Source organism: Lonchura striata, chromosome 2 (genome assembly GCF_046129695.1).
Source record: "Lonchura striata isolate bLonStr1 chromosome 2, bLonStr1.mat, whole genome shotgun sequence".
Taxonomy (NCBI): domain Eukaryota; kingdom Metazoa; phylum Chordata; class Aves; order Passeriformes; family Estrildidae; genus Lonchura; species Lonchura striata.
Genome location: NC_134604.1, coordinates 90,261,718 through 90,284,889, shown reverse-complemented (window position 1 = coordinate 90,284,889; position 23,172 = coordinate 90,261,718). Strand labels below are relative to the sequence as shown.

The window sequence follows — 23,172 nt, the reverse complement described above, 5'->3', positions numbered from 1 at the left end:
AGCTGTTCTCCTCTCACACACACACCAAATTGTAATTATTAGTCACTCTGGGTTTCAGTTTCACATTTTTCTCTTCCTACATTCACTACAGCATCACCAGGCTTTAAAACCTGCAGAGGATGGCAGACAGCTAAGCCATCTGCAGCTAATACAGCAGCATAAAATAATAATAGCCCTAATATTCAACTGCCAAGAGAACAAGAAGCAGTTTATGTTCCTAAGACTCAAGAATGAGTAATGAGCCAAAAAATAACACTAACACAAAATAGCATTTTGAGTTCATTATGACAGTCTTAACATTTAGATAATGCAAACTAGAGGTCTTCATCTCACACTTTACATTTATCAGCTATTCAATGCTAGTAGCACACTTGTCAAGTAAACATGAATGAATTTCAATAGCAGCTTGTGCAAAGTTCCATGCATTTTTCTAGTAGAAGGTTTGGCAAGGTTTTTTAAACCTTTTTGCCAGGTTTTTTAAAGTAATGGTTTTTGTCCCAACACCTGACTAATCCTCAACGAGTAATGCAGCAGTGGACATTATTATATCACCTATGAGGGAAGAAGGTATTGAAGTTACCCCTCACAAGAATATACTGCTGGGATCATCCAAAAGAACAGCAGGGTTTTTGCTTGACAGAAGAGAAGCAATAGAAAGAGGGAAGATAAAAGAAGATTGAGCTTTCAATCAGAAGGGTTTGAGACCTGACAAGCTTCCTTTTGCTTTGCTACATACCATGGAATAATCTGAGGAGTAGCTTTAGGAAGCATTTTAGAAAGAACTTGAGTTTAAAATTATGCAATTACTTGTATATTTCAGGCAAAATTCATAACCTGCAACTTGGCAGCCTATGGAGTTATTCTACTCTGAAGCTGCACTTCTACAGTGTCCTTTAAAAAAGTACATATATTAGGACCAACTTTATGTATCAGAAATATAGGGTATGCTTCACTTCAGTTTCTGAAGTCAGTGAAGAAGAAATGTAACAAACAAAAACTAAAAAGCCAAATATTGTGCAGGACAAGTAGCTTTCAATACAAACTTCCCATACGGGAACAAGGGGACCAGCCAGAGCACTTTTGAGGCATGACTCTGAGCAGGAATCCAGTAGTTGCAAAGAAACAGAGTTCAAAAGGTAGACTCACCTTGGGATCAAGAACTTTATGATCTATGAAGAGTGTGGCATGCATGGATTTTATATGCTAGAGAAGACAAACATAATTTCACATTTGCTCTACCTTTGTCCACTCATTCCTTGCTGGAACAGCTTAAATATTTTGAATTCTTAATTTAAAAAGGCACAAGCTGAGAAATGCTGCCAGGTATTTCTATCTATGTCTGTCAGTATGTTATTTCCTTTGAGGCTAATAATGTTTGTTAATTCATTTTTTTCTAGTTCTATTATGCTCATTAGGGCAACCAGAAGCAGCAGAAGAGCTACAAGGAAATATGTCACAAAAATCAGGCTCCAAATTTCTCTTCCTGGACAAAAGGCTCCAAAAGATCAGAAAGGTTAATCTATAAAGACACATCACAGTATGACTTAGAATCTGCTGGCAAAATTGAGCAGTATCATCAAAAAACACTGCTCACAGAGTATTATATATGAAGCCATCAGTTCAGAATTCTACCAGCAACTACCTAAAATGAGAATTTCTACAAAGCTGGAAGATACAAAGATGAATACTGAATAATGGCAGCCTAAAGCTGATATGACAAATCAAGCAAGGAAAAAAATACACATAACTATATGTACTACACCATGAGATAATACACATGAAAACTCAGAGCATTGAGTGACTTAATAAATGCCCTGAGATTGCTGGGTGCAAAGCAAGACCAGAGGAGTTAAATGAAAGAAAAAACAATGCCACAAGCTCCATAGGAAGTCCCTGAGCCACAGCTGGTGGCAAGATGGGGTTACTACCAAGGGCAATCCCAAAAAAGGCTCACTCTTTCCTACTACCTCCCTCCACAGGCATCAGCCTTTGGCCATCCTCAGAAGCAGCATACTTGGCAAGCTGTTTCCATGCCTGGAGAGCATCATGTAAAAGGCTCATGGTCCTCTCGAGGACACTGTCAGCTATCTTCAGGTTTCCCAGAACAGCTCAGAGACCTCAGGAAAACAAAATTAAAAATATACAGAAAGGGAATCCAAACTTACAACCTTTTAAACTTTTCTCCCAAATACCTGCAAGTTAGTAATTTTTATTAAGTGGTAACATTGGCATAATTTAGTTTTTCTCTTCTATGTGTAAACTCACTTCAGTATGACAGGCTGCATTCAAAGGACAGCTTAATTATAATGAAGAATAATAAGCAATCACAGTACATTTTCTTTAGAGAACACCTCTGGTTAGGTATCATCAGGACACATGAAAACAACAGCAAAAGAAAGGTGCAATTTACCTTTAGTCAGCTAATCCTGTAAATAAGAGCAGTGAAAATCCTAATTGCTATAATTAAAATCCTAATTGAAGTTTACATGTTTACTAAAATCATAGATTTAAGAGGAAAAGCAATTATTGCTTTGGTTGATATTACACAAGCAGCAATCTCTGGTCTTTGGAGTCATGAGAGGTGATAGTCCGGGTGAGCAAGTCAAACAAAATTGCTTAGTTGTTATGCAATGTAGGAGACAGGGTGAGGGAGAAGGCAAGCAAAAAAGGGTGTGTTCTTCAGGAGTTGTTTTAACCCCTAGAGCAATGAAAAGTACAGCACAAATCAACAGTAAAGCCTCTAGTCATGTGGATACCTCAAACAAAGGTGTAATGCAAATTCTAGGTATCCCAATATTTAAATCTAACCATGAAGCATACTTTTGCTGGCTGTAAGTTACTCTAATTAATAGTACCAATTCAGTGTTACATTTACATGGACAAATCCCTTCTTCAATTAGAGCAGCTAGCAGACAAGCTGAAGTGTTTCTTAGTCCAGAGCTCCCAGGCACCAGACTAAAATGAGTATTTGTAGCACTCAGCTCTCCACTATTCTAGCAATTACAGTGTATTTAGTTATTAGGGAGAAGCACTTTTTTTTTTTTTGTCTTAGCACTTCTTTTAAAGTTTTTCTTGCTTTAATAAATCAATCACTTTTTTTACCAAGGTATGGAATAATTACTGCTTCACCTGTTGACACCAGCAGGGTGAGCAAGTTAAATAACTCTCACAGAAAACAGACATATAAATGTTTACACTGGTGATGCTATAAAGAAACATTACCAGGAGAAATTGAATTTAAGTAAGCTTCCAGGTGCAGACAGGTTTTTATTTTCACCTTAACTAGCTCTCAGTACCCTAAAGCATTTGAAGGCTCAACAGGTCCCTGCTTTCCCAAAAAGTTCCTGACCATCATCTTCATTCCTTCTTCCTAGGAAGAGCAGGTCTTCAGAGCTGATGTATGGCTGGAAACAGCTGTATACCTTGTCTGGCTGCTCCATATGTGCTTTTCATGGCAGGTTAAGGAGATTTGTGACCTTGCAAAACTCCTGAATGCTGTATCTCATAAAGAAAGGGAGACAGCCCTACCGTGTTGCCAATGGGGGGAATTTTATTCATGTGTTTCTTTTTACACTCACCTAAAAGCCTTGCTGTGCAGAGCCTATCCCCTGAAGGCTCAGTGGGACATAACAATGTGCTTATGCCTCCTGTTTCATCTGCAAGGAAAGTCTTTGTGCTTGACATTTTGGGGCACATCCACATGCCTTCCAGTCTGGAGTCAATGTGCAGAGGCAGGCAGGAGCCTGAACAGATCCAGCACAAGATTGTCTGCACCTACTCACATGCATGTACCCATCAGCTTCAGCAGCAAAGAGCAAAAAGAATGCAACTATAAATTAAAACTCTTAATATGGAAAACACCTACATTGCTTTCTGCACAGAACGGAGCAGTGAGCTATGAGTGACTGACAACTACTGATGGAAGCTCATCAATGCTTATTTATTGTAAATGCCAAAATTTACTGTTTGGTAAAAAACTTGAGATCAACCTCTTTAAAAGTTGTTTGTATTTTTAAAGGCATTTGAATGCATATGTACTTAGAAAAGAGAGCTACAGATAGCAGCTAACAGTGATCAAATTAATTTTTAAGTGTAATTGCAAAAAAAAAAAAGCCCAAAGATATTTGCCTCTTCTTTTGTGACTACCTTGTACTGAGCCTTGAGAACTAATAGTATCAATTCTTTTAGACAAATCATTCTATTTTTACAAAAACCCATGGGATGAGAAGGGGAAAGAGCAAAAATAGCAACCATACTGCTATGGCTAAGTGACTCCTAATGATTAATCATAAATATATGTGTACAATTTCCTTTCCATCCTGTTTGCTGAGAAAAGCAAGAAAGAATAGCTCAGCATACAGTCAGAATTTTTTACATGCTGTTTCTAAAGCAAGACAAGACCTACAGAAGACTTCATTGTTTTCCCACTAAATCAATATAGCTGGAAAAGAACAAGTCTACAGAACAGTCTCTTCTGAAAAGCTGATTTTTCATGTTGCATTTAGTTCAAGGATGGCTGCATCTGCTGCACACAGGAGAGAGATAAAGGTGCCTGGCATCCTCCTGCATTTTGAACTCTGCATCCAGGGAGCATCCTGTGTAATTTAGGTTTATGAGCTGGTGAGTCTGCTCAAACAGGCAAAGAGAGGTCTGCATTCAGCACCCTGGCCTCAATGGAGCTCTAAACCAAGCACATTTTTTGTACTGTCCAAGTTCAAGAAAAGGATGAGCTATCCAGACCACCTTTTACACAGTACAGACAGGCTGCAGCTCCCTAAAAAGTCAGTAAAGCACAAGTTGCATATCTAGCAGCAGATTAAAAGGCTGCCAGAGAGGTTATGAGGTTTGTTAAGTTATACATGGGTGAGACAGAAAGAGAAGTCAAATTTCCCATCCCCACCAATGTGCTGTGCTGTCAGGACAAATTAAATGTATGTCATACATGATATAACAAACATATGTTCTGGTGCACATTTGGGAGTTTCAGTACATTGTTTCACAGTTCCCTAATTATTAGTAATCTCACACATTTTAAGTACATATCACACTGACATTCCCAGGAAAGAAAAAGGCAGAATTTTGGCACCAAGCCCTGCTGAGCTGCTTTGTAATGCCAACACTTGGCTATGTCTCAGCTGCAGTTTGCAGGTACACAGGCCCCTGTCCCACCAAGCACATCTGGCTCCTGCTGTGATGGCTGGATCCAGCAGCTGAAATTAAAGATTTTAAATACAGAAGTTCTCCAAGGGTGACCTGGGGACACTGGCATCTTGAGTACCTTTTGGCCCAGGATTAGAAGAAGACTACTTGAACTGAGAAAGCAGGTTTCAGTGAACTGTTGCTTGAGGGCTGATATTATTTAACACATCTGGATTAATATGTATGTAAAACAAAATACAAAGGCACTAGAACAAAGAACTGGAGAGAGATACTATGGGAGGGCATTGAAAACCCATGGATGGCAAGATATATTTAGCAGACATAAAAGCAACCTCTTGTCTTTCTTATGGACTTTAGATACTCTGAAAGTATTTGCTAAGGACAGGCATCTAAGTGGCACTGGGAGAATATATGGAAAAAACTAGATCTTTCCATTTTTAGAAACTAATGAGCTTTCCCTCTTTGCTCCCAATTGCTCTTTGCCCCATTGATATGTCATAATCCTGTATTTTATCCTCCTTTTGTCATGGAGAATGCAGTAAAAATTACAAATAAGGCTGCCTTGCAACACACTGCAATATCACAATACAGGTTAGGAAGGAGTAAGGTTTAGTTTGAATAAGAACCAGCTTAAGCTATTAGCAAACACAAGATAAGCTCTGGTTGCAGGTATGGGTTGTCCCCCTGCTCTAAAAGCATCATCTGACCATGCTCTATTCATCTTCTTGTACCTCCAACACTCTGCCCTCTGCTGATTCACAAGCCCCTGATTCACAATTTCCTCCAATTTGGATTTTATTTCTCAAGACCAATCCCTGTTTCATGTGTTTCTCATCTCTAACCAGAAGAGGCTCAGGAGACTAAAACACCCAGACTTCTACTGGTGCAGTAAACACACCCCTTCCCCTTATCCAGCCAAAATGGTCTCATTCCTATCTTGGATATGCATAGTAATAACAGCAACACAACCATACAGAGCTAGTACCCATTTTTATGTATATGCTTTAAAAAGAGGCTTTTTCTCTCCCAAATAGATCTATTTTTTCCTCATTGCTAGTTTTGTACAAAATAAACTAATTGTAAAAATGTCAAGAATCTGTGCCCATCTCTTACTCTACTAAGTCTGGTTATTCTTCCAACTGCAGTCATATGAATATAACATATATACTGCTGATGCTATTAGAAATCCATCTCCGAAATCAATTCAGAATTAATACTACAGAGAGATACTGAACACACATACCAGACCTGCAAGTGAACACATTCCTAGAAGTGATATTTCTGACATCTCATGATAAATAATCTCTGTAAGTTACAATCATACATTTTGTCACAGTTGAGGTCCTTAGTTGTAAAAAAGAGTAAATCTCCCAGATCTGAATAACCATTCTTCAGAAATCGCTAATGCAGTTTAAAAAAACACAGTAACCTTTCAAATTACACAGCACTCCAACCTGATGCACAACCATTACGAAGGAAAAATAATCTAAAAATACAATGAGACAGACATTAGGAAATAGGAAGTACTTCCTCCCCACTGGGGCTTTTGTTAGCAGATACACAAGGTTCCTTTGCTGAGGAGCTTGAAGTGGGAATGGATTGCTTTCGTGCTGAGCACACTTAGAAAAACATCTTATCATTTTTACTTTTTTTTGGGGGGGGTTGTCTGCACTTACTCAAGTTACAAACAGATCCTTAATCTTTCTGCTCCAAACAGAGGCTTTTTGCAAATTAATTGTTAATTTTTTTCCAAAGGTTCATAGTAGCAGGAAGATAACCCCAGACATTAAATGGCTTTCTAATTTTTGGTCACCCTGGCTGAGTAAGGTCAGGCTAAGTGGCCCTGCTGCATTCTTTTGTCTAAAGCCCATTCCACAACAAAGAATGCCCCAAGAAGAAACTGGGAGCCCAGCAGCCACCCAGCTCCACACCACCAGCCTGGCACAGGGACTGTGCCACGATCCAAGAGGCAGCACAACCCACAGAACCTGGGTGACCCAGAACTAGCTTCAAAGCAGACGGAGCAAAGTTGTCAGGCTCCAAAATGTTTATTTACTTGCGAGTGCTGGCCATCAGAAGGGATCCCAAAGTAAACACTGGCTAGCATTTGCCCTTCCCAGAGTCAGGGAAGGCTGTCACACCACTGCCAGAACACGCAATGTCATCGCATGGCTCCTGCTATCCTTCCTTCAGGGGTTTTTCTGTCGTGCCTCGGGGCTGCTTCTCGATGCATGTGTTTTGCAGCGACTTTCCAGAGCCGTGGTTGCAATTTGTCTGTTACAACCGCGCAAGCGGGCAGCAGAGAAGGGCTCGGTGCCCTGGCAGTACCATCCATTTGCACTCACCTCAGGTTCTCTTCCTGTGACCCGGGCAGGACACTGTCAGGACGATCCCGTCTCCTCCTGTACAGACCTGAATGTGACAACTCTTTCAGCTGCAAGGCCGTCATATTCCCCTACCTGGAGGAGGGTTGGTTTTTTTTTAAAGGTGAGGAGGGGTGTTTTGGCTTTGGGTTGGGTTTCTTTCCCCCGCCTCTCCCAGCTGTGGTGCCGAGGAGCGCGCCTGCCAAGATGCCTGGAGAGCAGCGGCTGGGCGGTGTGTCGGCACACCTGCGCCCGCCGGAGCCACCAACCTCGGCAGGCAGGCAGGGCAGGCACCCGCCGAGCTGCTGCTTCCTGTTTCTCGTAGGTACACACCCTCCCAAAGGGCACCACATTTCCTTATCACTCGATCACACCTAAGGGATGTGTGCGACCGGCTCACCCCCTTCTCTCCAGCTTTCCTCCAACTCTCACCGCCCCAGCAGGCACGACCCTGCCCTGTGCTGGGCAAAGCAGGCGGCTCTGCCAGCGCCTCCGCACACATCTCCGGGACTGCAATGAGCTGTTCACTCTTTCCTGTTCTAATTCATGACAAAAGGAAAGTCATTAGAGCTATGAAAATTCAGAGTTACTCAAGCACTTTGGCAAGCTCTGACAGGGAGGTTAATGCAGCAAAGTGTGCCACAAACTTCAGTAACTAGCATTAAATTGCTCCTTTAGAAACACAACAGCACTGTGCGCATTTTTCTTTTTCTACCTTGAAAATCAGAAGAAAACCACAAAGTAATTGTCTTCCTATTCTCAGCTATCAAACATAAACTACTTTACCAGTGTGTCACATTTTGTAGTGATGGAGTGTCCCGTGTAATTGTAAAACAGGATGGAAGTGCTTGAAGTTTCCTGCAAGGCAGGAAGGCGGCTAGCAGGCAATTTTGCAAGCTCTGCATCTCATTTCATGTAGTAAAATTTTAGTAGTAAATAAAGCACTTCATTTCAGGAGGCATCAAAAAAGCTTACCACTTCTTGAAAAATGTTTACTATTTCTTTGACATTATTCTTGACACATATAAAAAAAACTTAATTCAGAGATTTTACTTCTACATGGTGATTTGGGAAGGTGTGTTTTTTAAATGAATTTCCATTTAATGAAAGCCAAGAAACGTAACAATTTGCAAGGACTGTTTTGACTATTACAGGAAACAAGTTCTATCTGACATGAATTACAGAGTTCATTATTGAAGTGTTTATTTTGTAGCAGAATATATGTAAGAGTATTTTTAATTTCACTAAAGGAAAAAAGTGTAATATAGATAATACTGGGTATATCATATGACACCAATTTTTTTGAGATTACCAGACTGAACACAAACTCAGTAGTTTTATATAATACTATCAATATGCTCCAGTCTGGAATCTCATCAGTGCATAATATTAAACATCACACAATGGAAAAATAACAAAATTGTTTTGGAAAAGGAATCACATAACATGCCAAACAGATAATGGCTGCAAAAACTCAAAGTGATTTACATGATGTTAGAGGGTCGCACACACTGAACTGTCAATAAGCTATATACATCTGAGCTCCCATCCTCAGAAAATAAAAGCAAGAACAATCACATTATTTGCCTAAACATGCTGTGTTCCGGTTTCAAATGAAGTATTTAAAGTTGTTTCTCAGTACTCAGTAGGATAAGCTTAAACATAATTAAATGCCAATTCCCTGCAGTCAGTCAATCAGCAATCCAATGAAAAGTTAATGCTGTTATGAGTGGAGGTTCAGGATGGCAAATGACAGATGTTCATGGCACAGCAGCTTTTATACATTACCAACAGTTTATACTCTGCTTTAAATATCTCCATACAAATGACTTATTTTTGTCCAAATGATCAATTTTAGATAATAATCTAAAAGTGATGAGTACATTTTTTTCTGTGAAAAAGCTCTTTGTAAACTGTTGAAATTAAACTATTACCTATAAATTTGTTCATAGATTCTTAGTCACTACAATAGGCATCTGTTCAGCATATACTGAATACTTTTATATTACACATAACACAAGCCAATAAAAAATAAAAGGACAATTCTTCACCCACTTTGCTGCACATTGCATTAATCTGAAACACATCACTTCATTAAACTTTTATCTCCATGAGCAGCTGCTGTGCTTGGGCAACAACTTTTACTCAAATGTCCTTGGAAACCAGAACTGCATCAAGACAGAGCATGCAAATTAAAGGAATACAGCAAGTCCAGACACAAAAATGAGTTGTTATACAGATCAAATCCACCTAAATATAAAGGAGGGCAAGATGGTTAGGTTTTTAAAGTAAGACCAGAGATTCAACTCCATAGCTCCATTTCACAGGCCTTTTCAGCAAACTCCAACAGGGATCCATGCTGATATAGAAAACACTTTCTTGGAGGGCTTCAGAACAAGCTGAAAGCTTTCTATAAGAAGAAATGCAAACTGGACTCATTTTCTGCCCTGTGGGATCACCCACGAATCTTCACAGGATACATGGTTTCAAACCTGAATTTACTGAAACTGTCAAACTCTAGGTTCTGAGTATCAAATACAAGTTATAAGGGTGTTTTTTTGCAGAGACATTGCAGAACACAAATGTTATTTCTCAACTAACTCACTTAAATGCTTCCACAAAGCAAATTCAATAGACGTGGCTTTCCAAGAAGAGCTTCCCCAGCGAGTGCCTCCTGCTCCCCACACCCCTTTTTACCTTCCTAGCCCCTATCTGCTGTTTATAATTCCTTTTTTTGAGAGATTACATTCTTCTCATGTGGGATGAGGCCACTTGGACCTTTCACATTCTATCAAAATTTTTGAGGACCAGCCAAGTTACCACAGCTTTTCTCATTACCAGTAATGCACAGCCTTCTTGTATATCCTGTACTTTGAAGGTTTACTCTTCATTTTCCAGCACATGATTCTTCCCTCATGCAAGTGACCATCCTTCTGCCCCCAGAGAAAGCCAACATTGCTATTGTGATGTGATGGATAATGATTGTGGTACCTCTGTCTTTCAGTAGAGGAAACTATTCCCCCATCTCTAACCAGCACAAGGTGGAACTGAGACAAAGTATGCAGTCCTTCATTCATCACAAGCAATGAATAACTTTTTATTATGTGGGACTAGGCTCATGGCTGAGTTTTCACAGCAGTCCTACAGAGTCCTAACTTGATACTCCAGGCCACCAGTGCTCTCCCTTAAATTTCTGTGAAAGTACTGCTGTTCTGGTGATTCTAGGTATTCAGCAGAATTTTCCAATTTAAAAATCTTTTAAGATAGACAGGTTATGCCTGGCTGCTTTATACTACATTCAAAGGGACATGAACAGCAATTCATTATACTGGAAAACATGTAATTGAATTTAGGAATAACAATAAATATCAAGTGCTTCAAATTCAGGACATTTCTTCTTCATAAGCCTGTATTTACAGAGAATATACACTAGCTATAGAAACCAGAAAAGATGAAGTTTTAGGTCACTTATTCCACACAGAAAAGTCTATGTGTGTCATCTCTTATTTCCTCTAGTGGCATGTTCTTGTTTTTTTGGGTTTTTCTAAACTTTGAAAAAACTACCATATCTCAATTAAATTTACTTGAAGATTTTCAAATCGATAGAAAAACTGTTTTCATGGCAGCACAGTCAGTCAAAACAATAATCAGAAGAGCATTCTAAGAACACCACAGGAATGCCTGTAGTGTGCTCACAGTTACAAGGTGGCTGCGTGCTCAAGGGAGCACATTCCTCCAATCCCATTTATCACTGGAATCAGTTTCCAGAGGAATGTGTACAAGAGTGACTGTCTTCTACTATTTCTCACAAGATTTGGAAGAAAGCACACTTTAAAGTGAAGGAAAAAGCTTATAACTCAGCAAAGAACTCACTGCAGAAAATGAAGGAAGGTGACAATAACCCTTCTGGCAGTTTTGCAAGAATCCCTGAAGCACCCAAATGATGTGCTGATGCCAACAAAGCTTCACACCTTTCTGGACCTGCAGAATGAGTCCTCACAGATGGGTTTGAGTGTCAAGGAATAGTGTACCACACTGTGAGTCCCTGCTGGGACAGGCACTGATGAAATGCACAGAGAGAATACTAAGCTCAAATGCTAGGGACACACACCATGAAACTAGGATTTCAAAGCTTCATGGGAGCTTAAACTGTTGATTCAAGGAGTTAAATAAGTAATTATATGTTTCCTTCCTTGTCTAATGTCATTCCAACAACTGTTTTGATGTTTCTTCCTGTATTCCACTTAGTGGTAAATCTATACTGAAGCAAGCAAATTTAATCTGTGGATTAGGCTAAGTACTGAGGCACTTGATCTATGTCCACACTACAAAGCAGAGATTTGGATTTACGTCCATGCTCCAGCTGACCAAGTAGGATTGTTGCAATTTAGTAGTTACTAGTTTTTGTTAAACCTCATCTACTAATGCCTGTCCTTGCCATACAAAGTATGGCACCAAGATGGTTGTAACCTGGTCTAGTGCAAGGTGTTCTGGCCCACTGCAAGGTGGGGAGGTTCAAACTAGATGCCCTTAAAGGTCCCTCCCAACCCAAACCATTCAATGATTCTATGGTGTGCTCAACTCTTCAGAGCAGTGATGCACTCATCCCCACTGAAGCCCTCTGGAATTTGATGGGGCAAAGGGAAGGCAGGGTTATTGTGGTGAGAACAGGGGTCCTGTCTCATCCTGGCAGTACCAAGGCATCTCCACCTCCATGGCTGGCAGCCCACAAGGTTTCAGTGAAGCATGGCAGAGATCCTTGCTCTCATTCCACATATTCTATTCTACCAATAAAAAAAAAAGCGAACATGGGAAAAGTATTTTGCTTTCCTTCTCCAAGCTCTCTGCACATGCTGCTCCATAAGCTCTTAAATTAAGCACAAAAAAAAAAAAACCTCCGCAAAAAGCACACTTTTCTCCAGCAAGCAGAAACCTACTTTGGCTGAGTTTTACAATACCTCCCTCTACTGGGAAAACACTGCCTTGTTTCTCGTGCCAGTATTTCTTCCTACAGCCAGAGGGAGGTACAGATTAACCAACACATATTTTAGTAATTCAGACCGAGGCCAAACTGAGAGCAGAGACGAATGAGAGACCAGAGGGTGAAGATGCAGGTTGGCATCATAGCCAGAAATTTATGCTGTTAATCAGCAGATGATCCATGCATGAGTAGGTGTGCAAAGAAGAAAGTGTGACACAACACGAATCAGTTTTGTCCTGCTATTTGTACATAAGTCTCTTAAAAAAAAGAGTGACAAACAAGCTGGCAAACAGTTGATGCCTTAAGATGGGCAAAATTACTCATATGGACCGGTATATGAGGGGGTAACATCTTAAAAGAGAAAGGAAAAAAAAAGCCCACACCAAAATGATGAGGGGAAGGATAGTTTAAAACCAGTAAAATCACGATTTAGATTAATTTTCAGAGCCCAGAACATGTGGAGAAAAACCACAAGCAATTCACAACCTGCATTTCTAGATCCAGGACCTATCCTGTAGGAATTACTGTCTTGGAATTAAAAACCTCTTCCCACAGATATTTTCAAAGCCAGTTGGAAATCCACCTTTCACATTTAAGCACCTTGGTTATGAAGATACTAAGCTGAAAAGCTTTATCTTTAAAACCGTTTACTTCTATTTACACTCTGCTACTGTAGGTATGTCCAGAAGGTTTACTTTATTCTATTATGATGAGATAAATTGCCTCTAGAAATGAGGGCAAAAGGCCCCCAGCTGGCTTATTGGGTAGTTAGAAGTTCCCCAGTGGATGCTACAAAAGACTGAAGACATTGCCATGTTTAAAAAAAAAAAATTAAAAATTTTAAAAAATTAAAAAATAAGCAGACCTAGAAAACATGTGGCAAATGAAGGAAACTGAAAACTGCCCAGAGAGCAGCTGCCCTGATACCCCAAGGAATTACCAACTCTGATAGTTCCGAAAGCCACAAGCCCTTCCAAGGGTGCAGAAAACTGACTGAGACATATCAGATGTGCAATTGCTGAGCCCTGGTTTGGGTGGAGAGCTAGTGGTACACCTCAAAACAGGTCCCAGACTGACTCTGCCCTTTCAGAGAAGGAATGGGAGTATTAGGAAATCTTAATTTTTCTCCAAACATCACTAATCAGGGTTAAATAAATGCAAACAAAACTACAGCAGACTATAAACTGCTTTCTCTGTTGACTACCAGCAGTTACTCTCCTGGACCCTTTGCTTTCTGTCTTACAAATACTTTTCAAATTACTAACACTCCATTAAAAGTAGAGAAAGAAAAGCTTCTCATCAAGGTTTTGTCTCCTTATACTGAAATGAAATGCCAAGGAGAGAAGACAGTGCAATCCCCTTGAGAAACCCTGACAACATGCACATGGCTTGAAGGTATCACCACCTCCTGGCACACAAGTAAATACAACCATGAAAGCAGTAGGTGACACTACTTCACAGCTCCAACAGCTGGTGTTTTAGAAGGACAATCCAACCCTGAGCTCCCAAGAGCGCCACCAGAGCCTTTGAATGCTGCTGGTTTTACAGTGTGGGATGGTGAATTTAGTACCCCAGAAAAAGCAATGATCCTGACTCTATGCCTGTAAAAACATCCATCAGCCACATCACACAGTCTCTACTGCCCAAAAAAACCAAGGCATGGAAAACACATTACAGAGGAAAGGGGAGGAGGCAGTGAGGGGATTCAGAAAACATTTCAGACAGCACAGGTCAGACATATTAAAAAGTGGTTCTATACTCTGAGCAGCATTTCCCAGAAAGGTAGAAAATGGTGTTTCCCTAGAGAATATCACCTTTAAATGCTCAGAAACATATAGTATGATTGTTTTTTGCATATACGCACAAATATATTATCTAAAGCAAAATATAGAAAGTAGATCAGGTGTCTGCAAAGAATGAAGCTGAATGCATGCAAGAACACTTAAAAATCACAGGTAAGGTGCACATTTTAGCAACTCAAAAAATTCTAAGATTTTAAGTATTTACATTTTGGTTTCAAAATTATTAAAACTTGTAATTCATATCCAAGCAGAAAAATCCATACTGGAAAAAACAAAACAAAACAAAACAAAAACAAACCAGTGCAAAAGAAATGAAAGTAATTCAACCTGGATATTTAGGATGATGTAAAATGGAAAAGCCATCCTCCCTTCCCGTAATGCTGTAAAAATTACTTTGGGATTCAGTATAAAACATAAAAATATGATCTCATATGGATTTTTCATAATATTTTAAAGCACATGAAAAACATACTTAAGATTCTTCTCTTAAATCAGAGCAAAAGCCTTAAACCAAAAATGCACAGCTACCCTACCGTAAAAGCTTTGTTTTGCTGACTTCTGAACACAACCACACCAGAAGCGACACAATTTCTGTAACAGGTAGGACAAATCTTTTCCTTCCACTGGAATTACAGTTTTGGGTTTAATGGTTCTGTCACGCAGTGTCCTCTTCCTCAGCCAGCAGAAAACCCGTAAGCAGTGGTGTATCTTCAAACTGACCGTGAATCCTCTGTTCTGGGTGGGGACAAAATAGTGTCCTAAAACCACTCCCAGTGAGCAAACGATAAAAAACTACTGGACATACCAGAATACCTCTGTGCATTTCCAGAACAACAAAGGACTTTGCTAAAAGTTCTGTTACCATGCTGCTTGCTGCTAATAGTAATAAAACCAGCGGAGACACAGCAATTCGTCCTCTTCCTGACTCTATCACCATTCTCATGCATGGCTCCTGCTCTCAAGAATTTCCCTGTAAATGACTAAAAGCCCATACAATTCATAGCCAGGCTGTCTGCCCAGAAGGCAGCACAATGTGCACTCCAGCAGATGCCTGAGCCAGACCCTCAGCCCCAGTGACCAGCTGGACACTTACTGTCAGCCTGTAGCCTCGCTGGCAGCACGTTCACAATGAGCAGCCTTTCCCATATAAAGCTTCACATCAAATGCCCGCTGTTTGCATGTTTTCACTGTGGTTATTACTGGTAATTGAGATAAAATAAAAAAAAATATATTTTAAGTGACTCAGCAAACCACTTCCTTCTTTGGCCCTGTATAAACTTGATGCTGTAAAGAAGAGAAAAAATATTTCAAAATTCACAGATGAGCTCCACAAATTGTATCATGCCAATTCTCCATCTCAAAACCACTAAGGACAGAGAAGGAAGCAAACGTTCTACTTCATAGGAAAGACTGAAGCTTTCATTATATACAATTGTTGTATGGTACAGAAGTACAAAACCATAAGAACAGTAGGACAGTATTCTAGGTCCTTTTATGGGAATAGCAATCCCTGGAAACACTGATGAGCAGCAAAGAGTCAAGCAGGGCCACTTCCAACGTATCACAAGCATCTGTCAGTGCCATGCAGAGTGGAAGACTGCATCTCCCTACCTTCCCACCTGCTGAGAAAGAGAAATACCTTCTGATTTTCTTCTTTTCTGAGATGAAGGCAGACAGTATCACACACTGAAAGGCTACTGCCATCTCTGACAACCTCCCCTAATTGGGGACAAAAACCACCATCTCACAGAGCAGGTTAGGGTAGTGAACCTGCCCAGACAAACAAGATATGTCTCATGTGGACAGAGACTCAAACTCAGTTTTTCTAAAGCAGTCTGAATCCCTGGGACACCTCAAAGGCCTCAGGCAGCTCTTTGCAGATTAAAACAGGAATACCCTTAAAATCAACGTTTCCCTGCCAGTTGCTGCAAAGATCTGTAAAAAACGGAACCTGAAACCTTGCTCACCATCAGTGACAAAGAAATTAGGCCACAACCTGACCTCTGCAGGGACATGCTGCAGGCAAAACTTGTTTCTACAGCAGTATGGCTTCAGGCTTCAGACCCATGACTGCCAGTGCACTCTCCTGAATGGTCAGACAGGAAAGTTTCCTTACCACCTGCTTTCACAGACACACAAAATAATGCTATGCCATACCAACAGAGCCTCTTTTGCTTTTTATTCATCATGTCTCTATATCCTGTTTCTTGATCCTATTTCTGTCTTCAGGCCACTTAACATTATCACTAACCCTTTTCTGTGGACAAATTAACAATGTAAGTTTATCTTTCCAAGCTACTGTTTCCCATACTGTCACATACTGCTTCCTCATTTGAACTTATCTCTTCCTGCAAAGACCCTTCAAGTACAAAAGCTGCAGTAAAGTTTCATTAAACTTATCAGTGGACAGTTACCCTCCCAGACGAAAGAATGCACTACAGCTTTGTCTCTCAAAATAATGTGGCAGACATCAAGGTAACAGCATTTTGTTCTTGAGCATGAAAAAAATCACAACAAACCAGTAATACAGAATAAGTGGCCTTGGTTGCTACTCCAGTTCATGTTATTTAATATATTGCTTGTATGCCAGCAGTTCTGCTTTTATAAAATGGCAAGGACAGTTTGTTGATTCATGAGAACTGCAAAAGCTGCAACACTTCATGGTTAATGTGAATAAGCATCCATTAAAAGGGAACTAGGAAAACAAGAATTAACCCTTCAACTAATGTTTTAAAGCATGTTTGAGTAATTGATTGCCAAGCTGGACTGGCTAAACCATATTTTTCAGTTTTGTTCACATCATAATAGTCGGCTCTTTTATCACCAACTTGTTTTCCAAAAGAGCTGTGCTAAAAGAAAACTTGTGAGCAAAATTATGACCAATGAGAGTAGAAAAAGACAAGCCCCAGAGAGACTATGCTCATAGGCACTGACAGATCGTTGCAGTCTGTGGTTGCCCAGACCAGGCCTGATGGGAAGTGCAGAGCAGAGTGACACAAACAGCACCAGATGAAGTCACACGGTCCAGCCAAGCCCATCAGCTGCTCCTGACACCAGGGCTTCCTGCAAAAGAGGTCAGCAGATGTAGCTCTGCAGTGATCATGAAGCTCCTGCACTAAGCATAGAATTAGACCAAAAAGTTAGTCTACAAGCAAAAGTTAATTAGGGAAGGGAGTGACTGGTTCATATCCACATTTCCACAGATGCAGAGTATTTTTCTTTGTTCCTCTAGCAGGCCAGCATGGACTAGAACTGCAGAACACAGGTAAAGCCAAACCCCCACAACTGCTCCAGGATGCTCAATACTGCAGCTTCTGGACAAGTCAGTGTCCTCTCTGCTTCAGGCAACAAGAGCCACCCTCTGCAAGCAGACCTTTGAGATGCCTGCATTGCCAGGAGCTGGGGGGAAAGCCAGACAGTCACACCCTGCAGCTGTATGCCTCATCACCCCCTGAAATCAGCGTCTCCGGGCAAAACAAGCAGAAGGAAATATGTACTCATTGCTCAGCTGTTCCAGTTTGCCGAGGGTGTATACACGAGACGGCCCAACTGACCTTGGAGCTCACCAAGTTCCTTTTTTCTCCTTCAGACACTCTTCCTTCCCCTTCCCCATACACTCCTTCCTCCCTCACCTTCACCCAGATGCAAGGAGCAGCCCACGTCTTCCTCTCTCAAGACCTCTCTCCCAGCCATCAAAATGGGAGAAGACTGGATTGGAGGGGGGGGGGTAGGTTAGTGAATGCAGCTGCTGTAGGGCAAAGGACCGGCGGCTGCCATACACAGCACGAGGGAGGAAGACGCAGGAAGATGCAGAAGTGAGATGTCCCTCATCACGAGTCCGGAGCCCCGGCTGCAGCCGCGCCCCCCCCGCGGCCCGGCCCGGCCCGGCCCGGCCCGGCCGCGCTCGCACCGGCAGGCGGAGCCCGAGAGCCGCGCTCGGGCCCCGGCAGCCCGGGCCTCTCCGCGTCCCCTGCCCGCAGCGCCTCCCCGCCCCACACCGCCGGGCTGGAAAGGCGAACCTGCTCAGAACACGGGGGGAAAAAGCTCCAAACGCCCCGGGGTTCCCCTTGCAGTCCCTCCTGTCAGTGTCATCACAGCTGCCGTCCAAAGCAGAGCCCAGGCCACCAAAAGCTAACAGCAAATCTATGTAAATCAGAGCCAGACCTCCAAGCCAGGCTGACTCAAACTCACGTAAAAAGTCACAATTACAGCCATTCAAATAAGACATTTTTCACTACGATGGTGGTGAAATGCTGGAACAGGTTGCCCACAGAGCTGGTAGCTGCCCTGACCCTGGAAAGACTCGAGGTCAGACTGGACAGGAATCTGAGCAACCTGATGGAGTAGAAGATGTCTCTGCTCACTGCAGATATTGGACTAGGTGGCCTCTAAATGTCCCTTCCACCCCGAATTCTATGAGTCTATGAAATGGCACCAATAGTCTGCTCTCAACTAATAAGAGGACAGACAACCATTTGTTTTCTTTTGAACTCACTAAAATATTTAAAGACAACTTTTTCCAAAGGGTTGCTGCTTCTCCTGAGCTAGGCCTGGAGCAATGCCCTAGGATGAACACATTGCTGAACTGAGGGCCCGTCACTAGGAAGTGACGGGAAACACCAGCTCCACCACTACACCTGCTCTCCTCATCGACTGTGGCAGTGGCAGAGCTGACTGGAGCAGGCTGCAAGGACCCAAGCAGATGGCACACCTGGCACTGCAGCACTGGAGTTGCAGCAGCTGACCAGAGAAGTATCTGATGTTGGGAGCTGTCAAAAGCTTCCCCTCCTCTAAAATGCCCATGAAAGGCAGGAGAAAGGCTTGACCTTTCCACAAGAGTACTGCTATTTAGAAGTAAGACAACATCCCTGCCATTCTGCCCAGCCTCTTCCTCCACACTGCCCATGACAGGGCAAGACAAACAGGATGGCTACACAATGCCCAGCACAACTGGATGGTTCCTTGCAGCTGCATCCTGATATGCAGGGAGATGCACACACCCTGCTGCATGGACAGCACTGCCATGGGCCAAACTGACACACTCATCAAAGGTACATCAGGACATGAGCCCCATTTCATGAATTCATTCTGAATTCAACTACCTACATTGCTGTACCTGTCTCCTTTCTGACACAAGAGCACATTGGAGGAGGAAATACTGCTTCAGAGAAAAAGGTGATTTTAGTTCCCGGGTAGGGCTATCATATCCCTTCCATTTCAGTTATAGAGACTACAGATGCACTAAAATACCATCAAAATAGATTTGCCATCCATGGATACAACCCTGTCCCTAAGTTTCAGTAAAGAAGCATGCACCAGCCAGTACATTTCCAATCTTCTCCAAGTGCTTTGTTGCTTTAACAAGGCCCCTCTGTTATCCTCCTCTGGCAAGACAACTTCTCTCAGGCTTTTTCAGTAATAAATAGTCTCTTCAAAATAATCTAGGGCAACCTTACTTTATATTTAATGCACAACATTTCCAAAATAAGATCTGTTTTTCTCTGCAGGCACATCATAAAACATGATAAGGCATTTTAATAATCCTTCAAATGGCCCAGCCCATGGTCATGAGTTCTCTTTCATGAGCACCACTCTTATCATTTCTCTTCATGAAATTTCAGCTTCTTGGAGCCTCTTTTCAGACTGCCAAGATAATTTTTAATTAATCTCCCGTATCCCTAAAGGTTTCTCCAAGTTAAGGACATCCACAAAGTTCGCAAGCCAACTTTCAGCTGCAACATCCAAGTCACTGATCAAGTTATTAAATACAAGTGATAAAAGAGAGAATTCCCGCAAGGTGTGATCAGGCGGGTTCTGTTTAGGGGGATCCTGTTGGTGGATCTGTGTCAAAACATCAATTCCTGTCCAAATGCTTCTTTTCATACAGCTGCACACCTCCCTTCAAGCAATTTCACCTAGACTGTTATTTCCAAACTGCAGTATGCCTTCTTGAAACCAAGTCCTGAGTCCACACTAATATGCCTTAAAAGGACATGATGAAGGAACAGGAGGAGGTATCAGCAGCACTCATGTGAATGGGCCACAGCGAGAGCGACAAGAGCAGACAAGTGGATACACAGAAGAGAATTTGTAAGGCTTATGCTCAACAAAGTCAATCACCATCACTCAAATCCTAAAGCCTCTTTCTCTTGTTTGCTTATGAAATTTTGTGTGAGATAGTATCAGCAGATACACCTAATTTATTTCCTCCTTTCTGTTTATAAGACATGCTCATCTGCCAGACCTGGAAAATTGGCTGCTTTGAAACGATCTGTTCTTAGAAATCCATGTGGCTCTTTTAATGCTGTATTATTCAGTAAGTGCTAGTTGTACTCATGACTTGCTAGGGTTCAAAGTTAGGCTGACTGAACTTTAGTTCTCCAGCAGCCTGTTTTTGTCACCATTTTCAAATAAAAAGATTGTGGGCAATCTTCTGGATCTTGTCTGGGGCCTCTTATATGAGCACTGAAAAAGCATTCCTAATAGGCTTAACAGGAGTCTGAATCATCCAGTACTACTGCTGGCAGAATGTACACAGTATTAAGCCAAAACATTAGAGAAATTGTATCACACTATGTTTGACATTAACATTATGAAAAGCATTCTTCCTCACCATTACTAATGCATATTATTATCTGTAAGGATTAAACAGGAAGAGTGGCAGCCAAGGGAAAATAAACAACATGCAACTACGAAGGTTATGTCTATGGAATGGTACAAAAGAACCAAAAAGACAAATCTCTTGTGAGACATTATTTGAATGGATCTGGCTCCATTCACCTCCAGGGTTTCATTAATGTTCGCTTTTCCCCGTGGGGTTATGTGAAAGAGGAAATGCGATAACGCCCAATCCGTCCTTGTTAGGCGCTCTAGCCCTTTGAACAGCCCTCGGCAGTCACACTGACTAACACCATCGGTAGCTGCTTTCCTCCCATACTCCCTGGCAGGGCCCCAGGGATCTCCCCTCCCAGGCGTGCTGCCACCAACCCGGGGCCAGCTGGCTGCCGCCGGCCACCCTGCTTCCCTTCTGTCGCACCTCCCTTCGGCTTCTGTTCCACCCATCAGGAGTCAGGAATAGGAATTACTCCTTTCCCCCTCTCCTCCCAATGATACCAAGTTACTTGTGCTTGGCATTGTCTCACCAGGGCACTGCAAGGGCTTGCCCCACTCCCCAGCCTTCACAAAATGCAGGCAGTGGCTTGGCTTGAGAAGGAAGCCCTGCATCCACAGCACCCGCAGACATTAACTTTGTCCTTGAATCTCAGAGCCAACTCAGGATTCTCTGGATGAAGGATCAGCCAAGGTGAGGTCTGTCTGGACTTGCCCACCTGGCCAGGGCAGGACCACAGGGCAGAAGAGAGTGTCAGGGCATAAATGCCTGCCCAACCTGAGGGAAAATGCACTGCAAAGACTGGATTTCATTTAAGCGTGCTTTGTTCAATGCTCAGACCAAGAAGCTGCACAGAATTATGTTATCTGTGGTAATCCTCCATGCAGCTATGAACTTCTAGAAAATTGATCAATTGTAGCACTAAAAAAAAGTTCATAAAGAAGCTGCACATTTAAGAACACTATTGGTGGAATAAATGTAGGCATCAGCAGAGGGAAAAACAAGTTATTACATACCAGACCAGTGAAGATGAGCTCAGTGAAACAACTTAATTGTTTGGAGGGGAATACAGTGAGTCATCTTTTAAAGTTTCAAGTGTTCTCAGTACAATTTCTCACACAACTCCAAAGTACTTCAGAGACTCAGAAAGGCTCTCCAATTCAGAAACCCCACCTATGAATAAGTGTTCGGATTATTGGACTTCCTTCACATTATTAGCTGGATCCCAGTTTGAAGAAATGTGTGTTCCAACATTAAACTGCCTTCAAATTTTTTATTACATACTGGTTGGCCTATTTGCATATTTCTCAAGAAACAGATAATATTGCCACATATATCTGGCACTGACAACTTCCATGCTCACCATTCACCTTCCCACCTCACCCACCATGCTACTGTGTCCTCTCCTGCCCTTCTCCCACCCTATTTTGGGAGACAGAGAAAATGAATAGTGTAAAGACTTGTATAAGAATTCATCTACTCCAAGAAGAAGAATGTTATGAACAACTAGAAATGTATGCAACATTTATCTCTGAAAGTCATAATAGCTTGAAGTACTTTAATTCAGACAGCCCTTCCTAGTCCACATGTCTGTCTTGTGTATCACTGCAGTAAACCTCAAGAACTACTCCACCCCTTCAGGTCAAGAGCAGTGAGGTCATGGATGTACAGAAATCACCCTTGTATTATCATCCAGTTCCCCTTCTGTCACCCAGAGGGATTGCCAGTCCCTGAGAACCCTCCCCTCCTCCCTCAGCACTCTCCTCTTCCCTCACAAATGGCTTATCCAGGGACTTTCCATATGGGTGCTTTTCCAGCAGCACAACAGGAAGGTGCCACATTATGAGCAGCAACACAGAGGCACAAGTGTGTGCTCCCTGTTGTAAGGAGCAAAAAGATACCATTCAGAAGATAAAACCAAAACAACTTATCTGTAATTATTCACCATCAAAATCTTGTCTTGGACCTTACAAACATAACTTTGGTGTGACTACTACCAGAAACTGTGAAGAATGCCAGTTTGTAGGAAGTCAATGCACATATTTACCTATTTTAAAGCTCTTGCTATTAATTCTGCTTTATGTGACAGTAGCTATGCAATAACCTTCCAAGCTGACACCAGCATCTTATTCCTTTTTTTTTCCCTGAAAAATAGGGGCACTTTACAACAAAGCAGGAAAGTCTTATCTGCAACATAAAGTAAGCTACTACTTCTCACTGTAACAAAACCAATAATAAAGAGGAAACAAGAATACT

General features: G+C 41.8%; 1 protein-coding gene across 4 annotated transcripts in view; it reads right to left on the bottom strand.

Moving 5' to 3' along the window:
- LIMS1 (LIM zinc finger domain containing 1) overlaps positions 1 to 23,172 on the bottom strand; it is a 67,635-nt gene that overhangs the window by 24,782 nt on the left and 19,681 nt on the right. The window contains exon 1 of one of the 4 annotated variants that reach the window (XM_077781558.1): positions 7,506 to 7,669. The exons of the other annotated variants lie outside the window; for them this stretch is intronic. Within the exon in view, the coding sequence (XP_077637684.1) occupies positions 7,506 to 7,609 (104 nt within the window). The 5' untranslated portion in view covers positions 7,610 to 7,669. Of the gene's footprint in view, positions 1 to 7,505; positions 7,670 to 23,172 lie in introns of those variants that run through there. 4 annotated transcript variants of the gene reach the window in all.